This window comes from Macaca fascicularis, chromosome 13 (genome assembly GCF_037993035.2).
Source record: "Macaca fascicularis isolate 582-1 chromosome 13, T2T-MFA8v1.1".
NCBI lineage: Eukaryota > Metazoa > Chordata > Mammalia > Primates > Cercopithecidae > Macaca > Macaca fascicularis.
Window position 1 is genome coordinate 5,050,616 of NC_088387.1, and position 16,627 is coordinate 5,067,242.

The window sequence follows — 16,627 nt, forward strand, 5'->3', positions numbered from 1 at the left end:
CACCACTCGCTCTGTAGCTGTGCAGGACTGAGCAAGAAGCACAGGATCAAACTCAAAGTTAGTCTGAGTCCTGATTTTGGTGGTGAGACCCAAGGAAAATTCATCAACAAACATTGTGCTGCCAGATACATTAATAAACAAATCCCTAAAAGGGCCTGTAATTCAGTTGAAATGAGTTAGAAAAATCTTAAGGATCCTTATAAATTAAATACAAACTTGCTCTCAAGCAATCATTTGATTCACTCTATATCAACGATTGTGCACTTTAGCATCACCTGAGGATCTTTAAGAAAATATCTGTGCCAGGCCTCATTTCCAACGATTTAATTTGTCTGGGGATGGAGGCCCAAGACAGTCGTAGTTTTTGAGGGCTTCCAGGTGACTCTAATGCATAGCCACAGTTGGAAGCCCTGCGCCTATCTCACAGGTGTCTGGGTCTCTACTATCTGTGTCCGCTTAGTTGCCAGGAGGCAGCAAGTTAGCCCACGTGTGCAAGATGCTTCCTTCCATACCAGGTAGGAACATCGCTCTCTGAAACTCGGAGTGTGCCTGGGCAGAAGCTCTGGAGCCCAATACCTGCATTTTACAAGCCAGATTGCTGCTTTTTGCTCAGTGCCTGTGTGCCTGCATACATGGGTCTCCTGATACTCAGGCACGGCAGATGACTTTCACCTTTTAGTGTTTTGCTCACTGCTGCATCTGCGGAGCCTAGAATGGTGCCTGGTACACAGTAGGCTCTCAATGTCTTATTAATGAGTTTCCTTTCCCAATACTGAAGTGCTCGTGGGCGAATTCCAGAAGACCTTGCATCATTTTAATTAATTAATTAATTAATTAATTTGAGATGGAGTCTCGCTCCGTCACCCAGGCTGGAGTGCAGTGGAGCCATCTCAGCTCACTGCAACCTTCGCCTCCCGCGTTCAAGCAATTCTCCTGCCTCAGCCGCCCGAGTAGCTGGGATTACAGGCAACCGCCACCACGCCCGACTAATATTTTGGTATTTTTCGTAGAAACGGGGCGTCACCATGTTGGCCAGGCTGATCTCGAACTCCTGACCTCAAGTGATCCGCCCGCCTCGGCGTGGGATTACAGGCGTGTGCCACCGCGCCCGGCCTAGAGGCAATTTTCTATTTCTGACTTGCTAGGCTAGTCAGAGGAAGACGCCTTTACAGGTTTGGGCAGGCAGCTGGAAAAGGCACACGGCCCAGGGCTCCTCCTCCACCCAGCCCCACCCCTCCTCGGCTGAAGACCAGCCCTAATAAGGCAGCGACCAGAATTAGCACCAGGTCAAGTGCACTCCAGGCGGGACAGTGGGCAGACCCTACCTCGCGCATGCGAATAGCTTCAGTGCCGGCTCCTTCAAGAGCGGGCGCAGACTCAAAGCCGTTGCTTCCGCCCTTACTCCCCTCAGCTCGTCCCCGGGCGGGGCGGAGGCAGGGCTGGGCGAAGAGGCGTGACGGCGCTGTGCACAAAAGGGAGCTGTGGTGGGTGCGCCGCGGCACAGCTGGCTTGAGCAACTGGAAACAAGATGCAGGTGAGCTGGGACGGGGCTCGGGTCTGGGGGCTGCGGCCCGTTCGTTTGTCTCATTGGGATCCGGCCGGCGGTGGACGCCCGCCCTGTGGGAAACTCCGGCGCTGCAGGCACGAGGGAGGCCCGGCGCGTCCAGGCCCCGCGCAGGCGCAGTGCGGGAGGGCAGGCGTGGTCCCACCAGGACCCACGGCCTGGGCTTCCCGGCTTCTCCGTGCCCGGTCCCCCAAACCTCATCTCCTCCAGGTCTCTCCCCACCCGGGCTTGTGAAGGTCTTGCCAGATCCCGCCTGACAAAAGTTACCTTCTCTGCTGAACTCCTCTAAGGCACACCTGGGCAGAGGAAGCGGCGGGTCCGGCCCAGGGTTCCCCCACGTAAAGCAGCGGCGCAGCCCTTGCTCAGGGCTTAGTTACACCCTCTTCCCCCGTGCTCTGGGGTCCAGTTGGGACGCGCTCCCTATCTGACCGCTCGGGTTCCAGACCCCACCCCTCGCGAGGGTCCCTCTGTTTCGTTTTTTTTTTTTTTTAATTAAAATAGGTAAAATTATTTTTCTGTAGCTGCAATTTACTAGCGGAATTTGGTTAAAGCCTAAAGAGAATGAATGAAAATACCATGGAAATGGGCACCATTGTGGGCAAAAATCTATGCCAACTAAATTTTGTCACTGTCCAAGGATCCCGCTGTGGTCAGAAATTCTAATCTCTGCTCAGTGGCAGATGGAGAGGAGATGGTGCGGGTTTTGCTGGGGAGGGAGGCATTAGGGTCTGGAGGGGAGGGCGTATCTGCCAGGAGCCACTTACTTTCTTTCCTTTTTTTTTTTTTTTTTTTTTGAGACCGGGTCTTGCTGTGTTGCCCAGATTGGAATGCAGTGGCACTGTTACAGCTCACTGCAACCTCGACCTCCCGGGGCTAAGCCATCTTCCCTTGTCAGCCTCCGAAGTAGCTGGGTCCACAGGCGTGCACCCACCACTCTGGGCTAATTTTTTGTACAGATGGGGTCTCCCTGTATTGCCCAGCCTCATCCTTCCAAAGAGCTGGGATTACAGGATGAGCCACCTCGACTGGCCTAGACACTCTAAATGGTGAAGTGGGAGCTTGAGGGCTGCCCTGGCCTCCTTTGCATCCCCTGTCCTTCAGGTTCCTTGAGGCCTTCCCTGACCACCCAGTAGAAAGGATTCTGCTCTTTTTTTTTTTTTTTTTTTTTTGAGATGGAGTCTCACTCTGTGGCCCAGGCTGGAGTGCAGTTGCGCGATCTCAGCTCACTACAAGCTCCGTCTCCTGGGGTTCACGCCATTCTCCTGCCTCAGCCTCCCGAGTAGCTGGGACTACAGGCGCCCGCTACCACACCTAGTTAATTTTTTGTATTTTTAGTAGAGACGGGGTTTCACCGTGTTAGCCAGGATTGTCTCGATTTCCTGACGAGATCCGCCCGCCTCGGCCTCCCAAAGTGCTGGGATTACAGGCGTGAGCCACCGCGCCGGGCCTCGTTTTTTCTTTTGATATATCTCAGAATTGTCACACAGGGTTGGGGTTGGAGGCCAGTTATCCCAGTGCCCTTTTCACAGTGCTCCTGATTTCATATTCCAAAGCAAGCCTGAGCTCCATTAGCAGTGTTCTTGCTGCACCATGCAAACCGGTGCTTGGGCAGCTGGGTTCTGGATCCAAGAGCCACTTTTAGATCAGTCTTTGTGACATTGATCACAAAGGTGATTTTGATCCTGGCTGATTTGGCCAGCCGTTCTAGCACGGCAGTGCCTCTAAATGTCGTGCCTCTCCTAGGCTTGTGAAGATTCGGTGACAAGGTACAGGAAAAAGGGCTTAGAAGAGTGCCCCGCATTTTATGAGCTACTCTGAGAAATCTCAGCTTTTCCTCTCAGGTTTGGCCGTTAGAGAGTTGTCAGCCAAGCCTCATCTGCAGCCTGAGATCCTCAAAATGTCACAGTCTCTTTGCTTTTGGGCCCTACGCATGCCGCAGGCCGCTGTGCCTGGAAGATTTTCTTGATTACGGGCGCGTACCTGGCTAATTTTTGTGTTTTTGGTGGAGATGGGGTTTCACTATATTGGCCAGTCTGGTCTTTAATTCCTGACCTCAGATGTTCTACCTGCCTTGGCCTCCCGAAGAGCTGGGATTACAGGCGTGAGCCACTGATCCCAGCCTGGAAGATGATGATGAGGATGATGATGATGATGATTATTTTGAGACGGAGTCTAGCTCTGTCTCCCAGGCTGGAGTGCGGTGGCGTGATCTCGGCTCACTGCAAACTCCGCCTCCCGGGTTCATGCCATTCTCCTGCCTCAGCCTCCCGAGTAGCTGGGACTACGGGCGCCCGCCACCTCGCCCGGCTAGTTTTTTTGTATTTTTAGTAGAGATGATCCTGTTAGCCAGGGTGATCTCGATCTCCTGACCTCGTGATCCGCCCACCTTGGCCTCCCAAAGTGCTGGGATTACAGGCGTGAGCGACCACGCCCGGCCTGCAAGATTATTTTTAAGTCCCCAGACTCCTGTCACAAGTTGCTTCCCACCCTCAGGTGGAATGTTACCTCCTCTATAGGGAACATCCCTGTCTACTCTGTGGAATGTGGGTCCTGGGTAATTCTTTTTTTTTTTTTTTTTTTTGAGACGGAGTCTCGATCTGTCGCCCAGGCTGGAGTGCAGTGGCCGGATCTCAGCTCACTGCAAGCTCCGCCTCCCGGGTCCACGCCATTCTCCTGCCTCAGCCTCCCCAGTAGCTGGGACTACAGGCGCCGCCACCTTGCCCGGCTAGTTTTTTTTGTATTTTTTAGTAGAGACGGGGTTTCACCGTGTTAGCCAGGATGGTCTTGATCTCCTGACCTCGTGATCCGCCCGTCTCGGCCTCCCAAAGTACTGGGATTACAGGCTTCAGCCACCGCTCCCGGCCTGGGTAATTCTCTAAAACAGCTTGTTTGTCATTGCACTTGCCACAATTTTATCTATGTATAGTTTGCATATGCACTCTTTTGTTGCCTGTCTCTTCCTCTTGACTGTATGTAACACAGGTGACTCTTGCATTCACCACTCTTCCCCATTGCCTACAGTAATTTACATGTGGTAGATACTTAAATTTTATCTGTTGAATGAGTCACTCTCAGTCATTATTATTATTATTATTATTTGAGACTGTCTCGCTCTGTTGCCCAGGCTGGAGTGCAGTGGCACGATCTCGGCTCACTGCAAGCTCCGCCTCCCGGGTTCGTACCATTTTCCTGCCTCAGCCTCCCAAGTAGCTGGGACTACAGGCGCCCGCCACCACGCCCGGCTAATTTTTTGTATTTTTAGTAGAGACGGGGGTTACACACGATTAGCCAGGGTGGTCTCGATCTCCTGACCTCAGCCTTCCGAAGTGCTGGGATTACAGGCGTGAGCCACCGCGCCCGGCACTCTCAGTGATTATTAAAAATATTGAACACATTCCACGTCAGAGCCTTGGTATCAGTATTAATGCTGATCTGCACATCCCATCCTAATTTTTACCCCAAGAATAGCTCCTCCATTCAGGGAGGGGTAGACAGGAAGAACGAAACAGGGGCTGTGGATCTTTTGACACTTTCTCAGAAATAGTTCACAGACTGGTGTGAATTCTTCCCTTCCTGTCACTTTTTCCATTTGGCCCCGTGCCCAGTGTGGCCTCCTACACGCTAGACTTAGCACTCATGGTAACCTTGGTCCCGCTCTTCTAGGACCCCAACGCAGACACTGAGTGGAATGACATCTTACGCAAAAAGGGTATCTTACCCCCGAAGGAAAGGCTGAAAGAACTGGAAGAGGAGTCAGATGAGGAGCAGCACATCCTCCAGCAGTCAGTGGGTGAGTTCACTGGCTTTCCTCTGCATCTGTCTGGGTTGGGAGATGGCTCCCTAAGCCTCTGACTGCCCTGCCAGGAGACAGGTTGGAGTGCCAGCGTGGACACTGTGTGTGTGGGACCTCAGACGAGACACAGGGCATCTCTCGCCTTCACCTTCCTGAGCCACAGACTTAACGGGACTTCATATGTGTCCCACAAGTCCTTGTCCATGTCAGATGAGAACTGAAGAAAATACTTCTTTCTGCTTTCTGGTCTGTGATTCCCTTTGATAACGTCATGGAAATTTGTTCAAGATTTTAGTATTTGTGTTTTTTCCTGAGCATATACTTTATTCTCTGGTTTCATTGAGGATATTAACTAAAAATAGCTTCATTTGGGGAGGCATGTTTGCAATGTGTGGGAGTCTGAGGGGGGTTTTCTCAGGCAGTCATACTGTCTGAATTGGAGTCCCTTGGAGTGCTGGTAACCCCACCCACCTAGTGTTTACTGAAGCAGTCTCTGGAATGAGGCCCAGGAATCTGCATTTTAAACAAGTGCCTTAAAGGATTCTGAGGCTTGTCATAGTTTGAGAAGCATTGGTCACAGGGACTAGTACTTTTGTCCTCTGACACATTAGAGCTAATTTAGAGAAGGATTTATTAGAAAGTATCCGGCGAGTGGTTACTGCATGATTATCATTGTCAGGTGCTTTTCTGGGTTTGGGGATGTAGCTATGCATAAGCCAGACACAATTCTCTGCCCTCAGAGAACCAACATGCTAGTAGGGGAGACAGACAGTAAACAATAAAGAAAATAAGGCAGTAAAAGGGACTCGAAAGGGTTGGAGGAGAAGCAGGGTCAGAGAGGGCCTCACCGAGATGACATTTGCGTGGACCTGAAGGAGGTGAAGCTGGCATGTGGGTAAAGACCTGAAGGAGCTGAAGAACGCATTTGAATAGACCTGAGGGAGTTGTTGACCTGAAGGAGGTGAAGAAGACATCTGGGTATTCCTGAAGGGGGCGATGTGAGCGAGTGAAACGTGGGCCCTGGTGTGGCTGGGAATCCCTGACGAGGCTGGAAGTGCTGTGGGAGAGTGAGTTCAGAGCAGCCTCAGCAGACCCAGTAGCTTTTAGTAAGGACCTTGGCCTTTACACCTAATGAGGCAGGAAGCTTTTGGAAGTTTAAAAGGAGGAGGGACATTTTCTCTTTTTTTTTTTTTTTTTTTTTTTTTGAGATGGAGTCTCGCTCTCTTACCCAGGCTGGAGTGCTGTGGCGCAGTCTTGGCTCACTACAACCTCCACCTCCCAGGTTCAGGCGATTCTCCTGTAGCAGCCTCCCGAGTAGCTGGGATTACAGACATGTGCCGCCACGCCTGGCTCATTTTTTTGTATTTTTAGTAGAGGTGAGGTTTTCACCATGTTGGCCAGGCTGGTCTAAAACTCCTGACCTCAAGTGATCCACCCACCTCGGCCTCCCAAAGAGCTGGGATTATAGGCCACTGCACCCCGCCAAGGGATGCATTCACTTTGAGATCCCTGTTAGACAAATAACCACATTAAGAGGGCCCTTGAGTATGTTTTTCTCCACATTAGAGAAATCTGGGCTGGAGGCCTATACTTTGTCAGCATATTGATAGCATTGAACGCCATGAGATTAGATGCAATCACCAAGGGAGTGGGTGTGGATAAAGAAGGAAAGTAGTCAAAGGTTTGAGCCTGGGGAATTTTAATCAGCCAAGGGTTCCAAAGTGTGGCGGTGGCTCACTCCTATAATCCCAGCACTTTGAGGTGGGCAGATCACTTGAGGTCAGGAGTTCAAGACCAGCTTGGCCAACATGGTGAAACCCTGTCTCTATTAATGATACAAAAATTAGCTGGGCATGGTGGCACACGCCCGTAATCCCAGCTCCTCAGGAGGCTGAGGCAGGAGAATTGCTTGAATCTGGAAGGCGGAGGTTCTCAGTGAGTCGAGATCGCACCATTGCACTCCAGCCTGGATGACAAGAGTGAAACTGTCGCAAAAAAAAAAAAAAAAAAAAAGCATGGGGCAGGGTGGGGTGGGGTAGGAGACGAGAGGGGAGGAGGATCTGAGGGCTTGGGGAAGATGCTGTCAGTCAAGAAATTGGGATTACAGGTGTGAGCCACCAGGCCCGGCCTCTCAGCTTCTAATGTAGTGTGGTGCCTTAAGTAATTTTTGCTTAGGTGGGCTAAGGATCTGGTGGTGTGTGCATATCTTTAGGAGAAAAGAGAGGGGAAAAAAGAAAAATGTTTGTTCATCTTTTTAAATTTTTGCTTTTTGCCGTTGTAACTAAATTCAGTGAAAACATATGAAGATATGACTTTGGAAGAGCTGGAGGATCATGAAGATGAGTTTAATGAGGAGGATGAACGTGCTATTGAAATGTACAGGTAAGTGCCACCCAGAAGGGCTGGTTTTTTTTGTTGTTGTTTTGTTTTGTTTTGGCGTGGCAATAAAATGTGTGGGCTGAGCATGGTGACTCATACCTGTAGTCCCAACACTTTGGGAGGCTGAGGCAGGCGGATTGCTTGAGCTCAGAAGTTTGAGACCAGCCTGTGAAACCCCGTCTCTACAAATACAAAAATTAGCTGAGTGTGGTGGCGAGTGCCTATAGATCCAGCTACTCAGGAGCCCAGGAAGTGGAGGTTGTAGTGAGCTGAGACTGTGCCACTGCTCTCCAGCCTGGGCGACAGAGCCAGACTCTGTCTCAAAAAATAAAAAGAAATGTGTGTCCTTCAAAAAATTAATTTTCAGCTGAAACATTTGGGAGCGACTATAGTTAAATAATGATATTGTGAATTTTAGCAAACTGATCTTAGATTTTTGCTATGAGACGGATAAATAAACATGGGCTTTTACAAGCATTGCCTTCTAGAAGATGTGTGTGTGCACGTGTTTGTGTGCGGATGTAACATGTTTCTCTCCTTGTTTTGTGCAGACGGCAGAGACTGGCTGAGTGGAAAGCAACTAAACTGAAGAATAAATTTGGAGAAGTTTTAGAGATCTCAGGGAAGGATTATGTTCAAGAAGTTACCAAAGCTGGCGAGGGCTTGTGGGTCGTCTTGCACCTTTACAAACAAGGGTGAGCTGATCTTCTACTCCATCTATCAAATGTTAATTTGAATTTATGTCTTCAGGATCTCGGGCCTTACCTATATCAGAGAGTTTAAAAAATTTTTTTCTGGGCCAGGCGTGGTGGCTCACACCTGTAATCCCAGCACTTTGGGAGGCCGAGGCAGGTGGATCACGAGGTCAGGAGATCGAGACCATCCTGGCTAACACGATGAAACCACATCTCTACTAAAAATACAAAAACAAAAAAAATTAGCCAGGCATGCTGGCGGGCGCCTGTAGTCCCAGCTACTCAGGAGGCTGAGGCAGGAGAATGGTGTGAACCCGGGAGGCAGAGCTTGCAGTGAGCCGAGATCATACCACTGCACTCCAGCCTGGGCGACAGAGCAAGACTCTGTCTCAAAAAAAAAAAAAGAAATTTTTTTTTTTCTGAGACTGAGTTTTTTGTGTTTTTATTGCTGGTTTGCCCAAACCTTATTACTTAATTTTTTATCTTAAGACTTTCAAATTAATATTTGTGACTAATACGAATGCCTTTGTTAAAGTATAGCAATGGAGACTGCTTTTCTGTTTTCGAAAAGGAATTCCTAAGTTATTTATTCCTTTACAGGAACTCTGACATTTCAACATTCTATGTAATGAATTTATCTCATAGATGGCAAGGCTGGCTTTTACAGTAGTAATTGCCTGAACTGTGTGATACTGAGGGCTTCCGATGTTTCTCAGCTCTCCAGTCTTGTCTTAAACTGTAGAGTCCAGTGCTTATTTAGGGATTTTTTTTTTTGAGACGGAGTCTCACTCTGTCGACCAGGCTGAAGTACAGTGGCGTGATCTCGGCTCACTGCAACCTCCATCTCCTGGGTTCAAGTGATTCTCCTGCCTCCGCCTCCCAAGTAGCTGGGATTACAGGCACCTGCCACCAGCTAATTTTTGTATTTTCATTAGAGACGGGGTTTCACCATCTTGGCCAGACTGGTCTTGAAGTCCTGACCTCGTGATCCACTCACCTTGGCCTCCCAAAGTGCTGGGATTACAGACGTGAGCCACTGCGCCTGGCCAGGAACTTCTTCAAAAGCAGGAAACATTTTCTGACATTACATACATTCTAAACCTTCAGCGTTTTCTCATTCCACCTTATAAGAAAGGTATAGCAATTATCTTTTACATTGAAGCTGTTTTTCTGACTTGTTTTGTCAAATAAATTGGACTTTGGATTTGTGTTCTTCAGTATCCCTCAGCATATTAGGAAGTTTTTAAAAAACGTTGATTCAGCTGGGCATGTTGGCTTACACCTGTAATCCCAGCACTTTGGGAGGCCATTGCAGCTGGATCTTGCGCTCAAGAGTCTAAGAGCAGCGAAACCCTGTCTTTACAAAAAAAACCGAAAACTTAGCTGGGCATGGTGGCGTGTGCCTGTACCCCCAGCTGCTTAGGCAGCTGAGGTGGGAGGATTGCTTGTGAGCCGAGATCACACCACTTCACTCCATTTAGCCTGGGTGACAAACAAGACCCTATGTCAAAAAACAAAACAAAACAAAAAAACAAAAAGTTAATTAATCTTAGCTAGCAGCAGAATTACTTGTGAAACTGTTACAAGGTTTTACATAGGGTAGAAGGGTCATTGAGCTTTGTTCTGTATAAATGTGGGATCATAATTGCTTCTGTTTTCTATGTGTGTTTTACAGAATTCCCCTGTGTGCCCTGATAAATCAGCACCTCAGTGGACTTGCCAGGAAGTTTCCTGATGTCAAATTTATCAAAGCCATTTCAACAACCTGCATACCCAATTATCCGGATAGGAATCTGCCCACGATATTTGTTTACCTGGAAGGAGATATCAAGGCTCAGTTTATTGGTCCTCTGGTGTTTGGCGGCATGAATCTGACAAGAGATGGTAAGGGCTCTGGGAGACAGGCGGGGCTGTGAGAGATGGGAGGCGCATTTCTGTTGGAGAGAGTATCTGTTTCCTGGACTCCTGTTACGATGGTGGGTCAAGTTCACTTCTGCCTGTGTATGAGTGACTGTTACGAGGACAGAAGCACATTTAATCTCATCTTAGTTGCGTAATCAGGAACAGTTACAACTGGGCTCTACGGATTCATAGTTAAAGGAAGATATGATAGACTTAAATATAAACATTTTTTATTTTGGTGTGGAATATATTTTGTCTCTACAGTTGGATGTTTTTGTAGCTTGAGATCACAACATTCACTTTTGCTTTAATTCACATGAACACAGGGAGATAGATGTTAATGTATATATTTGTATTTTTCTATAGAAATATTCTCAGTTGAGTATCTTAGTAGCTTTTAAATTTATTTATTTATTTATTTATTTATTTATTTTTTGAGACTGAGTCTTGCTCTGTCACCCAGGCTGGAGTGCAATGGTATGATCTCGCCTTACTGCAACCTCTGCCTCCCAGGTTCATGTGATTCTCCTGCCTCTGCCCTCCAAGTAGCTGGGACTACAGGCACCTACCACCACGCCCAGCTAATTTTTGTATTTTTAGTGGAGACGGGGTTTTACCATGTTGGCCAGGCTGGTCGCGAACTCCTGGCCTCAAGTCATCTACCCGCTTCAGCCTCCCAAAGTGCTGGGATTACAGACGTGAGCCACTGCGCCCAGTTAGTAGCTTTTACTTTTTGAAATGGAATTTCACTCTTATTGCCCAGGCTGGAGTGTAATCATGTGATCTCGACTCACTGCAATCTCAGCCCCCCAGGTTCAAGCAATTCACCTGCCTCAGCCTCCCTAGTAGCTGGGATTACAGGCATGTGCCAACATGCCTGGCTAATTTTTTTTTTTTTTTTTTTGAGGCGGAGTCTTCACTCTGTCGCCTAGGCTGGAGTGCAGTGACACCATCTCGGCTCACTGCAAGCTCCGCCTCCCAGGTTCGCGCCATTCTCCTGCCTCAGCCTCCCGAGTAGCTGGGACTACAGGCGCCCGCCACCGCGCCCGGCTAATTTTTTTTTGTATTTTTTAGTAGAGACGGGGTTTCACCGTGTTAGCCAGGATGGTCTCGATCTCCTGACCTCGTGATCCGCCCGCCTCGGCCTCCCAAAGTGCAGGGATTACAGGCGTGAGCCACCACGCCCGGCCAATTTTTTTGTATTTTTAGTAGAGACGGGGTTTCTCCATGTGGTCAGGCTGGTCTTGAACTCCTGACCTCATGTGATCCGCCCACCTCGGCCTACCAAAGTGCTGGGATTACAGGCGTGAGCCACTGCGCCCGGCCAGCTTTTAAATTTAACTAAAATTTTATTTAATTCTGCCTGTTAGCTCGGAAGGATGTGGGGTTTTTTGTTTGTTTTTTTGAGATGGAGTTTTGCTCTTTCACTCAGGCTGGAGTGCAGTGGTGTGATCTTGCTTAGTTCACTGGAACCTCCTCCACCTTCTGGTTTCAAGCAATTCTCCTGCCTCAACCTCCCAAGTAGCTGGGATTACAGGTGCCCACCACCACGCCTGGCTAATTTTTTGTATTTTTAGTAGAGACAGGTTTTCACCACGTTGGCCAGGCTGGTCTTGAACTCCTGACCTTGTGATCTGCCCACCACAGCCTCCCAAAGTGCTGGGATTACAGGCATGAGCCACTGTGCCCGACTGTGTTTTTTAATTCCTTTTTACCTGTTAAACATGGAGGTATCAAAATACATATCCGCACAGAACCTCAGCCCAGAGGCATTCTTGCCAAGTGAAACTCTTTATATAATTATTGAAATAATATTTCCAACTATGCTTGACTAGAAAAACATTTTTAAACATGACTTTATATACTGTACCACTAAGATACTCATCTGGCAGCCGGGTGCGGTGGCTCATGCCTGTAATCCCAGCACTTTGGGAGGCCGAGGTGGGTGGATTGCCTGAGGTCAGGAGTTTGAAACCAGCCTGGCCAACATAGTGAAACTCCGTCTCTACTGAAAATACAGAAAATTAGCTCCGCGTGGTGGCAGGCACCTATAATCCCAGCTACTTGGAAGGCTGAGGCAGGAGAATCACTTGAACCTGGGAGGCAGAGGTTGCAGTTAGCCGAGATCGTGCCATTGCACTCCAGCCTGGAGTGCGAAACTCTGTCTCCAAAAAAAAAAAAAGATATTCAGCTGGGGAAAGTATAGATATACAAACATACAAACACACATAAACACATATAGGAGATACATCAGTTACATATCCAGTGTTCAGAGGTGTACAGCATTTCAAACTACATGTTTGCATCTTATTTTGACCTTTTTTGAGTGTAACATGAGGGGAGAAAGAAGTGTGCAATTGTCTTTATTTCTAAAAAAAAAAAGTCTTGAAGTCTAGTGAACTTACATATGATTGCTTTGTGTAAGTGAATAGTAACATTAAATACCCTTATGTACGTATGTGTGGATATATAAAGATAGATATATATTTTTTATTTATTGATTTTTTTTTTTTTAATTTTTGAGACAGGGTCTTGCTCTGTCACCCAGGCTGGAGTGCAGTGGCGTAATCTTGGCTCACTCCAGCCTCTGCCTCCCGGGTTCAAGCGATTCTCGTGTCTCAGCCTCCCAAGTAGCTGGGACTACAGGCATGTGCCACCATGGCTGGCTAAGTTTTGTATTTTTAGTAGAGATGGGGTTTCACCATGTTCCCCAGGCTGGTTGTGAACTCCTGACCTCAAGTGAGAAGTGATCCAGCCGCCTCCCGAAGTTCTGGGATTATAGGCTTGAGCCACCATGTCCGGCCGAATATAAATTCTTAAGTCAGGAATTCAAAGTCTTTTTTTTTTTTTTTTAAAGAAACAGGTTGAATTTGCATAACATTCAACCAAAGTTCCTAGAGCTACAAAAACTGGTGTTACTCATCTTTGTGGAGCACTTTTTTTTTTAACCCAGCATGACTGAGGTATGATTGACCAAAACAATTGTATATATTTAAGATACAACATGGAGATTTAATATAGGTACAATGTGAAATGATTACCACAATCCAATTAATTAACCACTCATCATTTCACATAGCTACCCTTACTGTGGTAAGAATCCTTAAGATCTACTTTCCTCGCAAATTTCAGGTATACAATACATTATTATTCACTGGAGTTACCATGTTCTACATTAGGTCTTCAGAACTTACCCGTCTTATTACTGAAAGTTTGTATCCTTGGCCAACATCTCCCATTTCCACTCGTGCCCCCAGTAATCACCATTCTATTCTGTTTCATGGATCACTTTAAGTTAATAAGACAAGTAAAATTCGACTGAGCACGTTGGCTGAAGCCTGTAATCCTAGCACGTTGGGAGGCTAAGGCTGGAGGATCACATGAGGCCAGGAGTTTGAGACCAGCCTGGGCAACATAGCGAGATCCCATCTCTACAGAAAAGAAATTAGCCAGGTGTGGTGGTGCACACCTGTAATCTCAGCTACTAGGGAGGTGGGCGGGAGGATCATTTGAACCCCGGAGTTCAAGGTTACAGTGAGCTGTGATTGCACCATAGCACTCTAGCCTGGGTGAGGAGGGAGAGCCTGTCTCCAGAAAAGTAGATTAAGATAAGACTTCAGTAAAATTGGTTTTCAGATTTTTTTTTTTTTTTTTTTTTTGAGACAGTCTTCGCTTTGTCGCCCAGGCTGGAGTGCAGTGGCACGATCTCAAGGCACCCGCTACCATGGCTGGCTAATTTTTTGTATTTTTAGTAGAGATGGGGTTTGACCGTCTTAGCCAGGATGATCTCGATCTCCTGACTTCATGATCCACCTGCCTTGGCCTCCCAAAGTGCTGGGATTACAGGCGTGAGCCACCACACCCGGCCTGGTTTTCAGATTTTAATCGTGTGTCCAATTAGCAGAACTCTCTGCCTTGATGTTCTTTAAGCAAAGCCATTTGTTGTAGAATCTCTTGGGTAGTCCTTTGGTTCTGCCTGGGCTCTTCTCTGAAGTAGGCAAATACATCACTTGATTTTGCTTCACTTGGTCTCAGACCACAGGAATTTCACTGATTTTAAGAGTGAAGTATTAGAGCTGAGTCTTCAGTTACTGATTGTTTATTATCTGGTGCTTTACTTTTTTTTATTAGTTGGAACAAATGTGTAAGTTCTAGGGTATCACCATACATTTATTCTTTGACCCCAATAGATTGAGATACTGGACATGAGGCTGAAGAGTTTATTAAAATTGGATTTAATGGTTAGATTGCCAGCAGGTCTGTGGAAATTATTTCCTTCAAATTTTTCATGCTGATTTCCTTCCTGGGAAATTGTCCAAACTGGGAAATTGTAGTCATCAGAGGATAGGTTTATTCTTTGTATTTTTGAGACAAGGTCTTGCTCTGTCTTGTAGGCTGGAGTGCAGTGACATGATCATGGTTCACTGCAGCCTTGAACTCCTGGGCTCATGCGATCCTGCCACTTCAGCCTCCCAAAGAGCTGGGATTATAGGCACACACCACCACTGTACCCAGCGAATTTTTATTTTTTACTTTTATTTTTATTGTTGAGACAGTCTCACTGTCGCCCAGGCTGGAGTGCAGTGGTGTGATCTTAGCTGTCTGCAACCTCTGCCTCCCAGGCTCAGGTGATCCTTACACCCCAGCCTCCTAAGTAGCTGGGACCACAGGCACATGCCATCATGCCTGGCTGATTTTTCATCATGTTGCCCGTCTGGAACTCCCGGGCTTAAGCAATCCACCCGCGTTGGCTTCCCCAAGTGCTGGGATTACAAGCGTGAGCCACAGCACTTGGCGTACCCAGGTAATTTAAACATTTTTTGAGATGAGTCTCCCTATATTGCCCAGGGTGATCTTCAACTCCTAGCCTTAAGTGATCCTCCTGCCTTAGCCCCCCAAAGTGTTGGGATTACAGGCGTGATACATTGTGCTGGGCCAAATTTTGATAATTATATTTTCTACTTAGAAAAAACTAGCTTGATGGCCTTAGGGTGAGGGGACCTTTGCAGCACAGTGCCTTAGGTGATTTGCTTTTTCTTTACCACGTAGAATTGGAATGGAAACTGTCTGAATCTGGAGCAATTATGACGGACCTGGAGGAAAACCCCAAGAAGCCGATTGAAGACGTGTTGCTGTCCTCGGTGCGGCGCTCTGTCTTCATGAGGAGGGGCAGCAGTTCTGAGGGTGACTGAGGCTACAGCTGCTATCAACATGCCGAACTTTCTTGTGACAAATTGTCTGGATTTTTTAAAAAAGGAAAAAGCAAGAATGAATCCTTCTGTTTTTTAGTTTTGTATAAATTATGTTTCAAATCTTTACATTTTAGAAATAATCATTGCTGGAAATTCTGTTAAATATTTTGGAGCTCTTTTTTTTTAGAGTATTTCCTCTAAAAATATTAAAACCAGCCATTTGTATGGCAGATGTCTGTTTTCCTCGTTTATATTTTAAGCCATAAAACCTAGTCACTATTTTTTGACATATAACTATAAAAATAGTTTTAAATGTGAATAAATTATGCAGTGGAAAATTGCAAACTAAGCCTTATAGATACATTGTTATTTTTATTTTATAAAGAGAGCAATGAGATTATTAACTCAAAATACAGGAATGCTCTCTAGGACAAAAGAATCTTAGTAGTATTTATTGAAGAAACAGACAATTTTTGTGAAACATTCCCGTATCGAAGCAATAACGGAAAGGTTCCAGTTTACTGCCATATTTGGTTAAATGTGTTTCCTTGCTAAAATAGTTAATCTCAGACTGTTAACTATTTTTTTTTTGAGATAGAGCTTTGCTGTGTTGCTGAGGCTGGAGTGCAGTGGCACAATCTCAGCTCACTGCAGCCTCTGCCTCCTGGGTTCAAGCAATTTTCCTGCCTCAGCCTCCTGAGGAGATGGGATTACAGACGTGCACCACCATGCCCGGCTGATTTTGTACTTTTAGTAGAGTTTCATCATGTTGGCCGAGCTGGTCTCAAACTCCTAACCCCAAACTCGGCTTCCCAAAGTGTTGGGATTACAGGTGTGAACCACTGTGCCTGCCCTGTTAACTAATTTTGATTACTGTAAGAGGACATTGAATTAATTTTTGGAAATATATAAGCATACACATAAATAAACTATCTCAATCAATAAACTCATTTTGTGGTTCATTAGCATGATCACGTGTGTGTGAGATGTGCCCCCCTCAAATATTGTTAGGCTGTTGGCACATTACCCATATGACATGAGAAAAACAATATACCAAGATGTTTTGTGAACCAGATCCTGTTAGTATTTCTCACTTAACAAA

The 16,627-nt window shown here is 46.7% G+C and overlaps 1 protein-coding gene and 1 pseudogene across 2 annotated transcripts; both read left to right on the forward strand.

The window, feature by feature from the left end:
• Positions 1 to 1,388: 1,388 nt before the first annotated feature.
• PDCL3 (phosducin like 3) lies at positions 1,389 to 16,471 on the forward strand. Of its 2 annotated transcripts, XM_005575093.5 has the most exons (6): positions 1,389 to 1,534; positions 5,228 to 5,354; positions 7,649 to 7,739; positions 8,288 to 8,431; positions 10,107 to 10,315; positions 15,383 to 16,471. In XM_005575093.5, exons 1-6 carry the CDS (start codon positions 1,529 to 1,531, stop codon positions 15,523 to 15,525), a joined length of 720 nt encoding a protein of 239 aa, XP_005575150.3. In that variant the 5' UTR covers positions 1,389 to 1,528; the 3' UTR covers positions 15,526 to 16,471. The 2 variants fall into 2 exon arrangements, with proteins under 2 accessions (XP_005575150.3, XP_073867209.1); XM_074011108.1 differs by lacking the exons at positions 10,107 to 10,315; positions 15,383 to 16,471 and adding an exon at positions 9,367 to 9,418.
• Positions 16,472 to 16,562, forward strand: LOC123568536 (small nucleolar RNA U13; annotated as a pseudogene).
• Positions 16,563 to 16,627: the final 65 nt, after the last annotated feature.